Source organism: Aythya fuligula, chromosome 10, assembly GCF_009819795.1.
Source record: "Aythya fuligula isolate bAytFul2 chromosome 10, bAytFul2.pri, whole genome shotgun sequence".
NCBI lineage: Eukaryota > Metazoa > Chordata > Aves > Anseriformes > Anatidae > Aythya > Aythya fuligula.
Window position 1 is genome coordinate 16,249,442 of NC_045568.1, and position 20,543 is coordinate 16,269,984.

At 37.2% G+C, this 20,543-nt stretch overlaps 1 protein-coding gene across 1 annotated transcript in view; it reads right to left on the reverse strand.

The window, feature by feature from the left end:
- Positions 1 to 1,083: 1,083 nt before the first annotated feature.
- Positions 1,084 to 20,543, reverse strand: part of SUCLG2 (succinate-CoA ligase GDP-forming subunit beta) — a 111,312-nt gene continuing 91,852 nt past the window's right edge. Inside the window, exons 10-11 of the mRNA XM_032194126.1 lie at positions 7,558 to 7,678; positions 1,084 to 1,675 (exon numbers count right to left, since the gene is read on the reverse strand). Of these exons, the coding sequence (XP_032050017.1) occupies positions 1,560 to 1,675; positions 7,558 to 7,678 (237 nt within the window). The 3' untranslated portion in view covers positions 1,084 to 1,559. The remainder of the gene's footprint in view (positions 1,676 to 7,557; positions 7,679 to 20,543) is intronic.

Below are 20,543 nucleotides of genomic sequence, written 5' to 3' on the forward strand. Positions count from 1 at the left end.
TTCATTCAGTCATTAAGTACACACCTACTGGCATATTTATTGCTATTCTAATGGTCAGACATTTCTGCCTTGAGCAATATGTAGAGAAAGGAATGGAGAAGAAAATAAACACCCTATAGTAACTGATGGTAGCAACCTATCTACATTACTTGTGTGAAGTGGCAGAGATCAGTGCAGATAATTTATTTTGAGTGTAATAGTTTTAATGGGAATGCCAAGAAAAATTTATTTACATTTTTCTAAGTAGAACACGGTATTGATCAGAGCTGCTCAAAAAATCACAATTAAGAATTTATTAGACAAATTTTTACCTCTCTGCCCATTTACAAAGTCTTTGAGACCAGATCACTATATTCACTCCTTTGTACTCTGCTCAATTTATTGATGAATTTCATGCGGTTCCTGTGCTGAGTGAGATTTGTACCGATTTCTGTAGTTACATGAGCCATTTGGTATTGTCTTCTGTTCCCTGAATGAATGATTCATGTAACTAACAGCTTGAATTTTGACTATTACAAAGGCATATATAACCAAAATAAATCTTAGTTCAGTATCTTAGTACTGAAACTTTTTTCTTGTACATATTTTTGCTGATGTCTTAGAAATAAAATACTTTAAATTTGAAAAGTTAATTTGGATTTTATTCTCAATAAATAAAGCAATGTGTTTTTTTTTTTTTTTTTTTTTTTTTTTTGACGTTATATCAACTGAAGAGTACTCCATGATCCCATAGAAGGCTGGATAAGGTTCTTACCTTTAAAACCTCACTGCAGTGGCATACTTATGAAAAGAGGTTATTCTGAAAAGTTAGCAGCCATTTCCTGCCCGACAGGCACATTCTTCTAGAGCTTTCTGTATGACCTGGTTACACCTAGAAATACTGCACTTCATTACCGAAAAATAGAAAATAAATCACATTTCACCTGTTTATAGGTACAGGATAAGAATGGAAGGTCCTTTCCCTAACAACTACTCGATCTCTTTTCCCGTTATGAGGTATACTTTTACATCTACAAAAGAAAATCATGTTAAGGCAAAGTGTGTGCTTTCTAAAAAAAACCTTTCATTTGAATAAAAATAGATATTGTAAGCACAATTTTTATATTATTGTAAAAATTCATAAAAATATAAACCCATTATTAGTTTGCTGACTCTACAATATAAAAAATTAATGATAGTATTGTGAAACAGGTGAACTACGTGTTTGATTAAAGAATAATCCTGTTGATAGAAGTCAATTATTAATTATCGTATCTTAACATGAGTTTATCAGTGGCAATTTTAGAAGAAAAGCAGAAAAACAGCTCTATGAAACTAAGTATTACTTAATAAAACTCTTGATAACAAAATTACCCAAACAAGAAAAAGACATACTTTTCAAGAAAGTAGCTGCAAAATTTCCGAAGCCTAATTTGCCAGCCTATAGCCTGAGTTTGCCATGTGTCAAAGTCCCCCAAACGCTGATGATTGCTTAGGAAAAGTCCACTAATCCTCTCTGAAATGGCAGGAATGACATCTCGTAAAACATGTACACTTTCTATGAGAATATCTTCAAGGAGTTATTTTTTGGCCACACTGGCCACTGCCTTCTTCGCTGCATCTTCAAGGTCATTTGCAGACGTGATGGGGAGTCCACTCTCATTCAGAATGCGCTGGGCTTCATGAACATTTGTTCCTAATAAAAAACATTGACTACAATTAGTAACGTTAATGAATAAATGAGCGTTTTCTACTAAATCACTAGATTTAGCGGAGTTGATGCTTCAAGTTGCACATCATTTCAACAACAGATTCAATGACTGGTTTAGACTGAGCTGAGAGGAAAGAACCCTGAATTTCAGTGACAATTTTGACAGACAATGCAATGTGATAACAGTACTTGCATCTACAGGAGGGGCTTGGTGAAGGTTAGAGGGTCAATCCAACATCGGTAGGGACATCCAGCAAGAGCAGAGGATAATGGATTAAGTATAAGGCCTTTAAGACACTCAGAATTTCACAGCAGACTCCATTTTAACATTTATTCAAGTTTAAAGGACTGCATATCAACAAAAACCTAGCAGTGAAAGCTGCTGATGAGAGACAGAGAAAACAACACTCCTAGAGGAATAGGAGGTCCAAAACTCACATGCATCCACAGCAGAAGAATAAAGAATGGTCGAAGAGGATTCAGTCAGACTTCACATTTACTCTAGTTGTTGAACCTGAATTCTCCAGAACTTTCTCCAGCAAAGCCAGTGCTCACCAATATGTGTTGCATGACAGAACTTTGAATCAGGTATCTCACTGAGTAAGGGGAATCCACACTTTGGGATCACATCACCTCTCCCATGCACAAGACCCTGAGCTGATTCTCTGTAGGATCACTTCTACTCACTCCTCCACATCAAGTTTCTTGTTCATTTGCCATGTCAAAATGCTTAATTACTTAATAATTCCTAGACCTAGCAAAATGAATTTTAATTATATTTGGAAATACACACTAATTATACCTTTAATTATTAACAAAGCAAGAAGCATACCCTGTATTGTGCAACTTCCAGAATGCTCAATTTAAAGGGCGAATTTTTAAAGGGTGAATTTTATTTTATTTTATTTTTTGTCAGACATTTTATAATGTCTGAAATTATACAGCAGAAATAGAGAAATTCAGAAGTCTGTATCAACAGTGTGCTCAAGTCAGGATTTCCACTATCAGCACTGAAATCTCTGTAGCAGTAGGTCCCAGCAGTAATGGGGACAATAAATGGAGACAGGGAACATTTTTGCTTGGAATTTTTCCCATACAGAAAAATATTGTGCTGTTTGTGATAGCCACATATTTAAAATTAACTTCTGCTCTTCACCAAGTGGCAAATATTAATTTACTATCAGGTCCTAATGGGAACAATACACTGGATCTATTCTGCACCACATTGATTGCTCTGCACATCAGTCGTCTACTGTGCATTACAAAATCAGTAGAAAACAGTCCTCTAAAAAAGGAAGGAGTTTATGCAGATGAATGAAAACATGGAAGCTGAGAAAATCTTACTGCTGTCAAAAAGACTGAGGTTATGTACTGTATTTAATAAATAAAATACTGTTTTATAAGCCAGGCATACAACTAAACATTTTTTGAACATTTCATTTGCAGCAATCTTATTATTTTTTAAAAAAAGCTTTTTATCCCATTGTGATAAGTATTTTAGATATATGGAGCACATAGAAATTGTAATGAGATCCTGCTAAAAGCAGAGGTAAGAGTTTTTAAATTATATGTTCAGAAAATACCGAAAACATTTAAAGAATCCACAAAAGGCATTATCTTATTGCAGTAGATGTTAAAATAAACAAATAAATAATCCCACTATTCTGACATTAACCTCTTGCCACTGGATGGTGTCAGAGAACTGTAAACAGAATCCAAACACAGGCTATGGAAATAACCTGCCCTGCACAGAAATGGAGAAATGGTGAAAATTCATAAAACTGAAGGCTATGGGGCTTCTGTTGTCATTGTTTGTTTGTTTGCTTCGTGTTATTTGTTTTTGTTTTTTGTTTTTTAACTTGTCTCCTATTAGGAGAATGCCATTTTGATAAGAGAAAAGTTTTTGTTTTATTTTTGTTTGTTTGTTTGTTTTTTTCCTTCTGACAAGTATTACTATCAATGACACTCCAAAGAAAAACAGGAAAGCTGTAATTTTATCAGCATATGCTGTCAGGCTTTATATTTTAAATGTTCTCCTTTGGAAATCTGGGTTCCGAAACAAGCCTCTCTGCGTACATTGGATGTGTCACATTTACACCTCTTTTGCCTTGAAATCTCTGCTGTAACTAGCAAAGCAAATCTATTCAACTCATTACCTAAAAATCCTTGAAATCCTTGTAATAAATTTTATATGCAAGCATGTTTCTATAAATTGTAAATTCTACCAGCACACACTGTAACAAATGAGTCAAGCGGACTGCATAGGTCAAATGAAAACCAACAAAAAATCCACTCCCAATAATACTCGGACAGGATTTTGGTGATGTTCATTATTCACCTGCATTGTCACAGCCATTAGGAACAGGCTGCATCACCTGTTCACCATCATATCTTAACTTTTCGCAAAGTTTATTTAAATATTTTCCTCTGCTTCATGTTTACATCCTAGAGTGGGAGAGACTCCATAGCTCATTTACACGTGTGCTGAATGTTTAAATTCAGAATGCTGGAAGGGATGGGTAAAAAAGTCTGACCTTGCAATACCCCATTCTTCACTCTTGATAAGCAATTTGGGATAATAAAATCAGACATTCGTACTAAACTATATTTGTGCTGACAAGCCAATGAGAGCAAGATACAAAAACAGAAGCAAAATTTCACTTGTGTATGGAAGAGTTCTGAAAAAAATGAAATCATTAGATGCTGAAGAACCCAGAAGGTCATGAATCACATGGCTAAATATAAGACAACATTTCTAAATATAAGGCAACATTCTGTATTCAGACATTTGAATAGAAAACAGTTTGCTTCTAACTGTGTTTCAACATATTAAGTAGTTCTAAATCCTCCCAATTCTTCTTGTCCTGTGAACCAGAGAAACAAAGAATTCATTTGCAGAGAGAGAGAGAGAAGAAAATTTCCAACATAGGAGGAGGACATCTAATTCACAATTCTTTTTTATTCTTTCCTATTTTCATCTAACGCTGAGCAATGTTAATTCAAAACAAGCTTTGGCTTCCATTCAGCACTGCTAGTTAGCTCTCGCAAAACTTAATTGAAATACATTACATTTTAAAGGAAAAAAAAAATCCTGCATAAAAACAGCAGAAGTGAATTTTCGACATCTGTAGAAGATAAAATTTGGAATATGTAGTTTCTCCATTTGTCCATAAGCCTTTCAAACAACAATAATCCTGCGTCTCAGCTGCTGAGTTCTTTACTGATAAGGCAAGTAAATACATGTAATTATAAAGTTACCATTTTCAAAGAGGAGAGTAATCCTTTCTTTATCCACTGGTAAAACAGCTTGTAATTATTATACAACTGAGAACAAAGATTTGTCCACAGAATCCTGCTAAATCAAGGCAGATTTGACTGATTAAAACTCTAGTCATTGAGACGTGTAATACAGTACAGACTCTTTGCCTGAATGCAAAGTGCAGGTCACCAATCTTTTAGATTTATGGGAACAATCATGAACCTTCCATTAGAAGAACGGAAATCCAAATAAGTGCCTGTCCCTTTTTCTTCTTTTGAAGTGTAAAATGTTATCAGCAATGTTTTAAAAAAGTCTTAGGTAGTCTTTATTTCTTCCACAGTACTCATTATTAATTCAAAATCATTACATATTTGGATAACCTAGTAGAAGTTCAAAGAAGAACAAGGAAGATGATTAAGGATCCAGAGGGATTGATTTCCGAGGAAAGATTAAAAGAACCAAATAGATATATTGCTTGGTTGGGTGATTAAAGAGGCAGAGAAGGCAGGAGCTACAAGCTAACAGTTTCTAAGTACAACATCTGAAGGCTGTAAACATCAGAGGTCATCGTTTAGAATGAATTAACAGGTAACACCAGGACTAACAGAAGGAATTAAAATTATCTCCGTTATCTGCTGAATCACCAGCAAGTCTAGGAAAAGCATCATCACAAACCTAACAAGGAGCATGATATCTTGGGAAGTGGTCAAAGATGGTCAAGCATCAGAAGATGCTTGTAGTAAGACTTTGTGTTTGACTTTCTGAAGATTTAGCTCTGACCTCTGTGCAGAAGCAGCACGTGGCTCTCATAAAGGTCACCGGCAGAAGGGGAATGGGCACTAGGCAGTCGCCTCCATGAGGCTTCATGCAGCCCTGAGCCAGAAGCTCTCCCGCTCCATGCCTCTTTCAGGCAAACCCAACGTGCAGTAGCTAACACAACTGGGACTTTGCTAAATCAGCCTGGAGACTGCTTTGCCTCTTGCAATCCCAGAAGTCACCAAAAAGTAAATAAAAAAAATCACCCTTGCTTGTATACGATCGTGGAAGATGCACCAGAGAAAGACCAAAGGCAGACGCAGAGGATTGCAGTTTAAAAAAAGCCAGTTGAGTCTCCTGTTTCTCTTATATTGTTTTCAACAATTGCATTAGAAAAAACTTTGAGCTATCAGGTTTAGAAGGAGAACTAATGACTTTTCCAATATCTTCACTTATAAAATGACAGCTATAATAGACAGTTACTCTGCACTTTTGATAAACTTTTACCAGCTAAAAGAGACAGGAAAAGTTTTTTTTTCTTTTTGCTGTGACAAAAAGCTAAGCAACATTGCCTAGAGCTGATAAACAATGAGATTTTATATTGTAAAACTTCCCTGCTGGTAGCCAGCATCCATCAGTCTCTCCTTCACCCGTACCGAACTGTGCAGTTAGTCTCTTACGGTGTTCAGCGGTGCTTCATCACCCAAAGAAAATCTTCGCCATTGGTTTTTAAAATCCATTTTATTTAAATTTTCCTGTGCTTACTACAGCAAAAGGCTACCCATGATAAACCAAGAATATTTTTATGCCCTCTTAAAATTATTTGAGCCTTGCAGGGAAATGCACCGTGGATCTTTGACAGCACTGAACTGCACGTCAGGCTGTGCTACGTGTCTGTCTTCATCAGGAAAGGCCACAGAAGCAACCCCTAAACAAAGGGCCTCATGGTGAGCCTGCCTTGAAACCTTATTTTTTGAGTAAGAGAGTCTGGGGTATTCAGAACCCGTTTTTTTTTTTTTTTTTTTTTTCCCCAAACCTCTTTTAGTCTGAAAAAACACTATTGTTTAGTATCTCTAGTCCTTAAAACGATGCAGTTCCTCCATTCACCACCAGTGCAGGGTGACAGGGTATTTTACACCTTTTACCCATTTGGTGGCAGAAGAATCTGCCTTCCTCCTTCAAGACACGTTTCAGAAATGACAGACAGAACGCTCTGCACACTGCCGTTGTAGTAAGGAATGGAAGAGGAGCCAGTAACCACCAAGGAGCAACCTTCCTCTCCTCTGTATTTCTCTTTTGTTTCCAATTTAACAATGCTGGATGTCCTCTAAAATTATTCCACACCATTAACAAATCCTCTGTTTTTAATGGATTTTAGCTGGATACTTAGATACTTAGATACTTGGGCAGAAGAATGCATTACAGTAAGTTCTCTCAGAAATACCATTTCGAAACTTTTTCTTTTAATTATATTGAAGTAAATTTAAGAAAACTCTTTGTTGCTACAGGTTTAGCAATAATAGAATTGCATTCACTAAAAATCACATGAAAAAGAAATACCTTCCAGTGAATAGAAACTTGCATCAAAATCATTTCTATTTGCATTGCAAATGTTACAAGCAAAACTGTAATGCTTTCACTGCAAAATTACATCACTTCAAATACCACCTGGGACCAGGGATGCAGAAATATGCAAAGAAAGAGTTTATTGTCTTCAAGTCATTACGGATAAAGAATTGAGCACATTTGTATTGTGCTGTACTAGCCTATTTTGAGCTTAGAGACCACCAAAAGCCAAAAGGGATTACTGTGCACCTGAGGGAAGATTTCGTCAGGAACCACCAGCACTCACCTTCCAGTCTGACCACCAGAGGCACTTTCAGCTCAAGCTCTCGGCAGGCTTTGGTAATACCATTGGCAATAATGGCACAGTTCACGATACCACCAAAAATGTTTACAAGTATTGCTTCAACCTGTAGGGAAGAAACAGAGTGGGAAATTTTTAATATATTTTTACCTAACATAGGTAAGATATGCAAAGCAGAGTAAAAACTTCCCTCTGTTAGACAAGGCGTCATTTACAGACTGCTCGAAGCTTCACATCTAGGGCTTGGAGAACTTGATTCTGACTGCACTGCTTCTGTAACACGCAGCAGTGATTAACTGCCTTGGTCGAAACTGGAATGGCAATTTATGTCATAAAAAAATTACACAGAAAAGCAGAATTTCTACTTTTTAGTAAAAATAAAAACAGATTAAACAATCCACATTTTAGATTTTTTTTTTTCTTTTCATGTATTGAATCTTCAGAGGCTGGAGCTCAGAAAACACTGTCTGGATGTGTGTGCACACGCAATGAAGTGTTCATGTACACTTCACAAAACAATTTGGATGCTTGCTTTATCATAAGCACTGCAAAGGAAACAGTAATATAGTTGCCTTGACTCGATAAAGAGGAGTAAAATTAATTAACTCTAATTAATAAGGAGAGGCATGTAATGAAGAGCATTCATTAATACAGATTAATTGATAACAACCTCGAAAAACTGTTATTCATCAGTTTATCGAAACTCGAATTCCTGCATCCAATTCACAACTAAATTATATCTCACAGGATACAAGACTGGGTCCTCAGCTCGAAAGGATCTCTTGATTTCTGTGAAATCAAATACAGTGACAGTAAAATCTAGCAATAACAGCAGGTAAACACCTTTGTGTTGTTATTGAATCCTTACCTAGGAAGAAGCTACCAGTGGTGAAACCTTACAAGGCCCCTTCTCTGCCTTGCTTCAACTACCTGGGCACATGCAAACATTCTCAGAGTTAGGAGGTAAAAACACAAAAAGGGAAAATAGAGCGGTTCAAACCCTCATGCCATTAACCCTTACGGTAGGGAGATACCCATGCAAAGTGCTTTGATGTTAAAATGGGCTAGTGATGCACTCCAGCAGCAGGAGAAGCCCAGACACTGCTTTGCCCTTTCTAATACACGCTCCTAATTCAGGGACATTGCACCAGGCACGTGACAGATCAACTTAACCAAGGGTGTTTACATTATTAGAGATAAGGAGGAGGATTTTATGCTCAGTACAGATATTTTAATTCCTAATGCAGACATTCTCATTTAAGGATCTGCTTTTCAGCTTTCAAGCTGAATTCTAATCAGGTCCTCTAATCCATTGGCAGCAAAAGGAAAAAAATGTTGAAGGAAATTAGATGCAGCTTGGATAATTGATGTTTGTATGCTTGGCTTTAATAAAAATACACTGTTAAATTAGAGAGGAGTCTAAAAGGATTCAATCAATAAGAAACTGAATCAGGTACAGAATTCAATCTTGGGTTTTATTGTAATCTTCCAAATAAGCCAACAGATCAGCCCAAATGATGCTGAGATTCACCTTAAACTCCTCGGAAATTCATGAACATTGTTTATATATGCTTCTGCAGCCTCACTGGATCTTGCATTTCTAGTTCAAAGAACTTTAACATTCAGACCCAGCAGATGGATGAAAAGGTTTTCAGTATTTCATGTGCACAGAGAATGCATGATTTCTGTGTCATTCAAGTCTGTAAGAAAAATAAACCTCCCATTGTGTATCAGAACTCTTACGCATTGGCATTCTCGGTATCTAATGCATATGGAACATGAATTTACATTAAGAGGACAAACAGCTGAGTACAGGACAGGTTACTTGGTAGTATTTCTCTAATTACTATTTCTACCCAGTACTATGAACCTTATAAAATTACTTTATTTCAGCAACATTATTAAGGAAATTCAAGTATATCCACAGGTTGGGCTCTTTCCATCCACCAAAGCAACTGACAGATGTGAAATCACCCTCAAAAGTACTTGCAATTGATTATGGACTCCTCTGGAGAAATAAGGGAACCCACAATAGCATTAAGACATCACTATCAGTGGTGGTAACAACCCGCAGTCTGCCCAGTCCAAGCACCAGGGCTGGAAAATGAGAGTGATGGAAACTTTACACAGATCTGTTTCTATATAAAATCATTATTGCCTTATTAATAACAATTTTAATTTGCAGCAACTTATTTTTTGTTAAAGTAAGCATTAGCAAGGTTTGACAAAGCTTGCAATTCTACCTGGCACCAAAAAGAATAAAAAAGTACCCCAAATAAATGTATTTCTGTATTAATTGAAGTAATTGTGCTAAGAGATTGCTGTTAGACTTGTTGTGCATCACTGACATAATCCACGAGGCTGCCAGTTGCAAGCAATTAAGGGTATTGCAGGTGCAGCAGAACAGCTTCACATACCTGCCTGCACTCAAAAAAATGCATTTACTGTAGTTTATTATTATTATTTTAAAATGTTCCTAGGCCTTAACAAAATGCACAATGACATCAGGTCACTGTACACTTCAGGATGACTCCCGGCAGCACCTATAAAGCACTCTACCTTTCCTAAAGCCCATTTAGAAATCTATACGCAGGCCGTCTCGCTGTCTGCAGCTCTGCACTCGTCTGCTGAACATCCTTCTGCACTAACACCACACATCTATATGCAAACATAGAGAGGCCAAAACCTTGACACTTACAAGTTGTTCTTGCTCTTTCATTTTCCACCTCTGTTACCGCCACAAAACAACAAGAACAGACGTCGGAGAGCAACACACTGCAGCGCTGAGTGATGGCAGAAGTTTCATACCTGGTCAAACTCTGAATCTCACATAAAACACCAATCCCAACACAACTGCAAACTAACCCGAGATCTGATAATTGCTTTAAGACAGTCTAAGCATGAGCAGCCACCAAAGAGGGCATCCTCGCACCTCCCCTGTGCTCGGAGTAGCATCCGTGATGGATGCCCACCAAGCCCACAGCCAGACAACACCAGCCATGAGGCGAGACAGAGCCCTTGACTGCCGTTAGGGCCTGGGATGGAGTGGGAATAACCTTCCCTGTTAACACAGGCTCATGTCAGCTTATGCCAGTTGTGAAATCTTTTCCTCAGCTGTTACTTTTCAGGATCAGAATAGGCATGCAAAAAACGTGTGGGCAAAACATCAGCTGTCCTACCCCCAAATCACCAAGACCATGATTGTACAGCTCAGGTCTCTTCTGAATATTACTGAAAATGTATATTGGAACGTAAGTTGTTGGTTTTTAAAATGTATTTTACCATAAAACAAAATATTTCATGATGTCCAGCAGAAATAGCTCAAAAGCGTAATTATTCCAATATTCAAATCCCCTAAAACCAAATTTCTGTTAGTGTACTTTTTATGAGAATGTCTCTCAAAAAAACACAAATCATCATCTAAACTGATGACAGCATGAAAGGTTTGCAACAGTTTTCCACTTATTAGCAGTGTCAGACACAAGTCTTAGTGACTTGGTATGCATCTTTTTCCTTTATATGCACACAGAGATACATGAATACCAGGAACTATAAATATTATTATAAAATCACCAATATAATCTGACCCTGCTGTAAATTGTTGCTCTGAAGCTCAATCCATTTATTTTAGTTGAAAAGAAGCTATTCAGTAACTGTCAGTAAAATCACATCTGCAGCAAATTAAAAGCTACACCAGGAAATCACTTGCTTACAGTTTGCTTTGACTGAAATCTGAAAAAAACACCTTTACATCTCAAGCTAACTAAATTCATGTTTTGACCACTCCCAACTCTTTCATCAGCTAAAAACGTACCCAGACATATGAAACAGCCTACATTTGTCAAGATCTCTTCTCCTGGATGGCACGGGTCACATCTACGTTGAAGCAGTTGCTTCGCATGCTACAGTTGGCTAACGTGCTCTTGCCTGGAGGCTCCTAGTGCTCTCTGAGGTTAAAACATGCATCATATCTCCCAGTCCTTCTAGTCAGCAGGGTCTAATTTTATGTCCTCAAAAAATAAATTTATTTATTTTTTAACCAAACTAATCCGTGAAGTTGCCAGAAAACAAAAAAGAAAAGCAAGCCTGCAGCATGCTATCAGGCAATAGTGAGAGAAATAAAACAAAGCCATGGATAAAGTGGGACATGTAGTTCTTCATTTTCAATCTAATAAGGTGCATTTAATCCTTCTTATTTTTCCACTGGCGTTTATTATTCATTTATTCACACCTTACTGCATTTGTGTCAATGTGAGAGAAGCAGATTACCTGCAACTTTCAATACCACGCAACAAAAACCAGATGCCGTAAATTCGCATCCTTACTCCACCCTTCTGCTCCAACTGATAAGTCAGACAAACATTTTTAAATGTCCCTGTATTACTATAAATTGGACTGCAGGTCAAATATAACTTTTTCTTACCCAGTTTTTAAATCTTACTGTAATCCACTAGCTTTTTATATAAGGCAACATTTATGGTTCATTTGCAAATAAAGATTAAATCTATTGTATTGGAGCAGGAGAAAGAGCCACAAATACAGAAACAATTGCTTAAAATCTCCACTAGAGGACAGTGCAACTCAATGTGGAAAGGGAATATAAAAATCCCCCTTGAGAGAAGAGCAGGGTTATTTTTTTTCTGCTTAAAGTCAAACCATCTTATTTTACTTCATAAAACGAGAAGCAAAATAATATTTTGCATCTTTGGGATGGAACTTTCAAAGTCTGGAGGTGATAAAATTAAGAAGGATGAGTCATCTAGAAGCAATGCAAGAATGCTTGCAGTCAAAAAATATTAATACCATGCAATTTTGAATGTTTTTGACTATTTTAAAATGGGCCAGGGTTTAAAATTTATTAGTAATGTGCCATAGTATCACAGCAGGACAGGAACTCTGATGAATCCCCGAAACAAAATTCAGACATTCTTTCAAGTAGGGATGGAAGGCTGGTTGACAGGTAGGAAAAGCACATTAAGTATTTTCTCAAATGCTATTTTTTGGCTTCTATTTGAGAGGTTCCTGAGGAACCTAAGTCTCTCTGAGAGTGAATGCCTGGTTTCTGCTACACCCAGTTGTTGTATGTTATGCCCTTTTCTTGCACAGCTGGTGAGATGGCAGCCTCTGGCCTGCACACCAGTACAGCACTGGAGGAAGCCCTTTTAGTAATGCAACTCCTTTGGTGACACAGTAAAAATCCCGAACACCACATTTCTGAAAAATCAAAATTTTTCAACCTCAGCTTCTGATGCATTAAAATAGCCTAGTCTTGAGATTTTGCTGTTTATTGCAAATTCAGGATCTAGAACAGGACACAATTGCATTGGCTTTTGCTGGTTTGAAAACCATTCAGCAATGATACTCTGCCAATAAACCAGATCGTGTTTGTGGCCCCTTGACGGGGTGAGGAAAACATTCAGGTAAGCAGGGGAGGGCTCTGACACCAAAAACAGCTCAGGATGGACCACCAGGGACACCTCAGTCCTTACAGGAGTAAGGAAAAGAGGGAAAGAAAAATGTTGAGGCCACGAAGTACTATTCTAAACTGTATTTGAGAATCAAAACAACAGCTTTTAGCACTGTTTTGGGGATGGAATGCACCTGTCAGTTCCTAAAACAATTGAATTTTTGGTGCCAATATAAGGGGTTAAGTTTTCTATGAGATCATGGGTACAAGGAATAAAAGAGCATAAATTAAATTTGTTCTGACTATCATTTAAATATGCGAGCTTCAAGGAGATCAAGCCCCTGGATAAGCCGATCAGAATGCAGATCAAAATAAGATGGAGGAATGAGGACTACTTACACAACTGCATATTGCAAGAGCAAAACAACACACACGATCAGTTCTTCTGTATAGGATGAGGGTGCAGTATTTCAGATTTCATTTAAATTTCTGTTTGTGCACCCAGAATCCAGCATAGTTGCATGTTTAGGTCTGATTTGGGGGATTTCATGGAAGCAAAAACGAGATGTGCACATGCCACCCATCTCACAGGTGTATTTGGTAAGCACTGGTTGTTAAATACTTTGGGAATTTATGTTATTTGACTGCACCATAATATAGGTTATAAATACCCTCCAAATCCACTTACCTAAAATGGGTTTATACAATAGCATGACTGTAAAAGGTTTATTCAAATTGATCCATTATTTACTGAATTTTGCCTCTGCACTTAAAATTTAGATTCTCAGAGAAACTATACTATGTGCTACCTTTAAAGTCCTTAATGTCTTAAGTTCAAATTACATTTCTGATAAACAATAATCAACCTTCTGAAAAAAAAAAAAAAAAAAAAAAAAGGAATATTCCTGGAAAGAGCGTACCTGGAGAACATGGATGGATAAAAACGGAACTCATACAATACTCAAACCCTAGGATGGGTACTGTCAGATGAATTATTTTAAGTGCAAATTACACTGTTCAGTGCATTTTAGTGGTACAGAAACTTAGCAAGTTACCCAAGCTAATACAGTTAAATGATACAATCACGAATATCCCTAAAAAAAACCCACTTGACTAAATAGACCTGTTGATTTGATGGTTAGTTCAAGTATTTATTTTTAATTCAAAGGCCAGTTAAAAATGCACATGATATATTTGGGAAGACCTTAAGTGTACCTTCTCTCTATCTGGTTGGCAATTGATTTGACTTTCATTAATATGTGAATGAAGTTTGAGGAATACCAGTATAATTTCTAAACAAAGTACAACACTTCAACAAGTCATTTTAAAACTTTTTCTAAAACTGTTTTAATACAAGAAAAATTATAATCTTTAAAGTAGTCCTAGGGTTTCTTTGTTTATGGAACTTGGGAACTCACTTTACGTGAAGATCTCATCTTCTGTTTGAAGAAGAAACAGAAATTCAGGAGCTGGATTTTAAGAGGGACTCCACATGTCAAAACACTCACACCATAAGACTTCTCACCACCCCTGCTATTTACTTTTTCCATCACTGGGCGTTCAGCTCTACATCTTCTTTTTAGGTAAGGGACAGTCCTAAATGCTACTTTTCAAACCACTACAGCAAGGGATTTATTTCCTGAAACCAATACCCATCGAAACCATCTTTATTCCCCCTATTTAAAAATACCCTTCAAGACAGAAATACTATATTTACCTGGAGTATCAAAACACTAAGCAATCGTATCCATCTCAAGGGAGAAAACAGATGAAGAACAACATCTCTTCTGCTCTAGGAAGACTTGGGATCTTCCTAGTTTGTCACCTGAGAAACATCTCTGACATCTATTCCCCATGCAGAAGAAAATTAAATGCTACAGAAACTGCTATCTAGGTCACACTGTTTTTCTTAGTGAGACAATACGAACTTTTAGAAAGGAATTCTGTAATTCCAGAAGCTTAATTAAAGTATAAAAATGCCTTGTCATGGGTACTGAACTGCATATACACATCTGAAATCTCCAAATAATTAGAAACCGTTCTTTTATGGTAACATGGTAGTCATCAAAAACCTGAATTACTGTGCTCATTAGGTTCTGAATTACTACCACATAAAAATCAGCTAACTATTAACACATAAGTAAAATCAAAACTGAAATAATAAAACTAAGAAGGGTACAAAGAAGGGTAGCAGATACTGAACAAGCTTTGTATACAGAACAAACAAACTAGGGCTTTCCATCTTAGAAGAAGGAAAGCTGAAGGAGGTTATATAGGAGAGATTGTGAGTAGCAAGAGGAAAAGGAATAGGGTGCAATCACTTAGTGCCTGCCTCCAGGTAATTTCTTTGCCCAGCCCTCAGTTCCTGTAACGCCAGAGATGGGGGAAAAATAAAGGGGCACTTATTACTGTCATTTTTAAATACAGCATATAGTTACTGTGTGAAACTGACTGCCACGGGTTATCGTGTATATCAAAAGCTTACATGAGTCCAGAATATAGTTATAGATTTGTGGAAGAAAAGCCAGAGGCTGGTAAATACAAGGATATCAAAGATTACTAGAAAGCAGGGGGAACATATCAGAAGTACCCTCACAGGCTTGTCCTTTTCTTACACTCTTCTCTGGGAACCTGTTTTTGGCTGCCATTGGAGACAGAAGGCTGGATCAAGACAGATCCAAGTCTTGGTCAATGCAGTTACACTCTTCCATTAAGAAGAAACAGATACCCATCATTTCTTTATTATACCTATGCAACCCCTGTCTGAATTAAATCACGAAACAGTTAATACTTGAGTCATTTCTCCTTCATCAGCTTCCCTGATTACAGTACTGACTCATCTCCGCAGTTACCATGTAATATTGTTCAAGTATGTGGCATTGGACAGGCGATCAGAATAGGTGATTTTGATTACATTTTTTTTTAATTTTAATACTATTGAATTCCTTGTTCTTTCCTATCCTTATGTGGATAGGGCTCCAATCAGAAAATGGGAACTGAAATTCAGGTGTATCATTTTGTCCACATGGAGAACAAATTTCAGAATAGCTTACGTACGCCCCTCTCTTGCTTCATCAAACTTTTTCATTACGCAACTGGCACTCAGAGGGAAAAGAGCAAGTTCCCTGGGACATAGCAAGCCCCAGATAGAAGACAGCGTAAGCAGAATTAGGGACAATTTCCTCCTACCTTGCTGAACAGCCTCCCAACCAACAAGAAAAGTTTGGCAGACTACTTCTTATCACCTCCAACCTCCCCAGTTGGCACAAACAGTAGCCAACTATCAGGACTTGCTACCACCTAAAGGTTACTGATAAAATTTGTCCCAGAAAAGTCTCTTTGGAAAACTGGCCTCTCTGGCAGAGAGGCTGAGAACAGTGCTGCTGAAAGATGGATGATGAACCTTACTGTTTGCAAGGTTCAGATAAAGTAATTTAAACTTAAAAAAAAAAAAAAAGTGACAGTTTAAAAATTAATGGCCAGTAATAACATCCTTGCAAATAGGATGCTAAGCTAAGATCTGTATTATTATGAAATGGGATGACTCAGGAGCTGACAAAGTGGTTCTACATCCTTTTTGGATTGTCTTGCTACTTGCAAAATCATAAAATGCAACTTCTTTTTTTCCTTATAACAACGGGGGGAAAAATGGCCTGACTCTTTGATAAGTACAAATCAGTGATGCTACTTTATTCCCCATAATAATCTAACCTCTCATGTTTATTTTTGGTAAACTTTTCCACGTTTTCTGTATTCAGACAAGGAATCAGCTTCAGAGAAATAATTAATCGATAATGATCTACCAGACACTTTTCACAAATTTATCAAAGCATCTTATAATAAAAACAGTCAAATGTCTTAACCACAACCCCGAAGTGATATAATCAGCGAATCTGAACTGTGAAAGAAGTTATAGAGCTACATTAAGAAACAGATGGAGTGAGCATAAAATAATCACAGATAAGCCAGCATAAAAGAATTTAACTTTAGAGTAATCAAGGTTGAGACGTTCAAGGCAGTCATGGGGAGTCATACACATTAAAATTAACAGGAGACCCATGTAAATCAGCCTACTTATATTTCAGTGAGGTTCAACACATGAAATTGTAGGTGTCTCATTTAACAATATTGCTCTCCTTGACAAGAGGTTTTGCAGTGTGGTCAAGGAAAACCTATCTAGGAGAGCCTGTCTCAGTTTTCTAAACTATCAAAAATATCCAGATACCTGTTAACTTCAATTGAAAATAGAAAATCTTTTGAGGACTTAAATTCTCACATTTAATAGCCAAAAAAAAAAAAAAGTCTGAATGAGCCTCAAATGCATGCAGCCCTAACACCTGAAAGCATGATCAAAACAAACAAATGCTCAACAAATAAAAACTGCCCATCTATCACACAGCCAACAGCTGTCATTTGGCTTCTGTAACAAACTTCTTCTAAATTCAGATTTTCTGCAGCGATCAATACTGTAAGATATTGGCAACATAACAGTGGTTCCTTGGTGCAGGAATCCAAAGAGGGAAAAAAAAAAAACAACAAAAAACCAAACAACTCCCAAACTGTTTTAAAATCTTAGTCTGCTGCAAAAAACAATCAATCATAATTTTAAATACTAACTGAACAGTTAAGTCCAGAACTCTCTCGTAGTGTTTGGTTTCAAAATCAGATAAACAAGCATATGCAAAGCAGATTTCTTATTCTACAAACTGGTAGCATAAAAGTGAAATTACAGGTTTATGACCCTCTTGTGGCCACTTTTTGTATTTCTTTGCTGAACAGTACATGGAAAGGAGAAGTTTCCCCTTATCAGGGAATCATTTTCGTCACCTAACACCTTGTTTGCAGACATACATATAGCCTAGAACCTATCACTATTTGGGCAAAGCTGTACAAGAAATGCAAATTCAAAATCTCTGTTTCAAAGATAACAGTATAAATGGTTACAAGCAAGGAAATTAATGCAGGCAGAAACAATTTAATGCATGCATTGGTTGTAGTTTTTGTTAATCACTTTTTAAGTACTTAAGCACAGTAGTGGCTAAAGAGAATTCAAAAGAGAGATTACATAAAAATGTTTCCAAGTGGGTGTTTCACGCTGAGCCGCAGTCTGCCTTGGCAGCGCTGATTAATCACGGAAGCCTTGCCTTCACTTTCAAAGTCCTTAATGGTCCACCACAATCCCATCCCCACCCTCTCCTTTCAGGCATCAAAAAGGTGGCTTCCTGCCTCATTCTGTACTGCCAGCTGATGGCAGCCTCTGGCTAAGCTCAGTCAGTCAACCTAATGCGTTTTCTCATGCTGACTTTCATGTCTAAGGGAAGCTTTCCATTAAGATTCCCCAATGCCATTCCACTGACTCCTTTTAGTCATGACATCCTCAACCTTGAAAAAAACCTCAATGCTTGACAAAGGTAAGGCTACTTACTACTGGCAAGCTGAAATCTCTGTGATTGCAGCTCTCCATCTCCGTTTTCCATCTTGGACCATGCTGGAACCTTAGGGTATAGGCTCCTGTAATGGCTATAATCCAATTAAAGCAGGAATGGAAGGACAGGAGCAAGACCTCGCCTTTCCACCTCATAGGGCTTAGCTGTAATGCAAAATCATCTCCTAAAACTGTGAGCTTCTTGAATTAGAGACTTGGATTTTATTCTGTGTTGATACACTGTCTGGCACAATGGGGTCCTGGTCCATCAAGAGCCAGTGTAGAAGAAGAAATACCAGAAGTAACGACGACAGCAATGGCACTGTACTGCAACAGCAACGAACCTAATCCAGCAGCTGTGACATGGAGGTAGTTCAACAGAGAACTGACGTACTGGCCCTGAAAGCCAATCCACATGCATTTCAAGCAATTGTCTTCTAATTCACTCTAGTTGCCATTTTAGTGATACAATTCACCTCCACAAAAGTAACGCTGAATAAACGTGGTTACCTGCAGCCAGCATCACAGCAGTGTGCGGATGTACTCTCACCAGTACTGGCCCTAAATACAGACAGATTGCAGCTCTGGGAAGCAAGACGATGAGGCATGCTCAGAAGATCTTATCCATGTCCTTTGAAAGGGACAAGAACTCACTGGTTCTCAGTGATTTTGGCACAAAAGCTGGATGAACTGCAAACCTTTCCAACAAATCCTTTTTCTAAAAGGAGCTGGTCTTCTGGGTGGAAAATTTTGCAAATTATCAGTTCTATGAGACGCTACTCTGAAGTATCGTGCTATGTTTGGTCTTTAGGGCACCAACACATAGTTGAAAATGAGAAGAACTGCTTCTTTGATTCATTATTTGATAAGGCCATTTATCAATTAAGTGGGGCCACACTCTAAAAAACCCAAGCTGAGCACTTCCCAAAAGCCAAGAAACCCTGCAGGACCCTCAGCAGCTCTTACCTCAGTGACACCTTAGAGTGTTTGCAAACAGCAGACAAGAGGATTCTGGTTTACTTCAGCCTAATTAAAACGTTTTAAAAGAATCTAATTACAATATGCCAAAACACACAAATGTAAGGATCTTTCCTACAGAGAATTAGTGATGAATTGAATATTTTTTTTTAATCAAACTGTTGGCAAGCGGTGTGGGTTTCTTGTTTGTAAACAACCATACTAATGCTAAACATATTTATTCTCAACTTGACACGAAATACAGCTCTGTAATTAATCATTTCCCTATCTAATTCAGACAAAATAAAGCCCCAAACTTGTACCCCTCTCTTACTATGTAATAGTCAGTTACACGCAAATGAATAATTATCTGAATTATCAACTATCTACAGATGCACAGCTCTTTTCAGCCCAGACAATGGCACACCCCTGATGCATGCTGGTAATCCCTCACACATTCACTTATTCTTTGTTTTAAGTGAGGAAAAACTCCTTACATATTAAATAAACTCAATCACGGACTATTTAAACTATTGTTTCAGGTTATCTATTAATTGCAGGCTTCCCTATCTATATTCATTGCTAAGATGCCAGCAGTCTTATTAATTGAAAAATGCCTGCTTGAGTGGGTAAAAAGTCAAAGGCCAAGGGTTAAGACTAATTCTGTAAAAATACAGTAACATTTAAGCTGTGAGAAGTTGTCATTGGAATTAACTACTTGAAATCCTGTCTTATTTTGACAGCACAAAGGCTGAGTTTCAAGGAAAAAAAATATTCATTAGAGTTCATTTAATTTCACAGGCTTACATAATTTGCAAGAATAATTTGCTTTTCATACCAACAGATGTTTAGATCTGAAAGACTGTATGACTATACTTCCTGTAAAATGCTATTTTCATCTTCTGAAATGCAACAATTAGGAGTCAATATGAAGACAGAACTATGTTGCTTATATAAAAAGATTAAATTATTTGAAGGAATGTTATATCAATCCCAAATAGACCAGAAATGTGATATGCTACTTGAATATGATTTTGAATATAATGGCAGAATTTGCATGTGTTTTTTTTTTTCTCCACTTACATAGAAAAAATAGATTTACAAGATCTTTAGAAGCTCACTGCATTGAAATAGAATAAAGCTAACATGCAGGCATACTGTGCAAGTGACATCTTTGGCAGT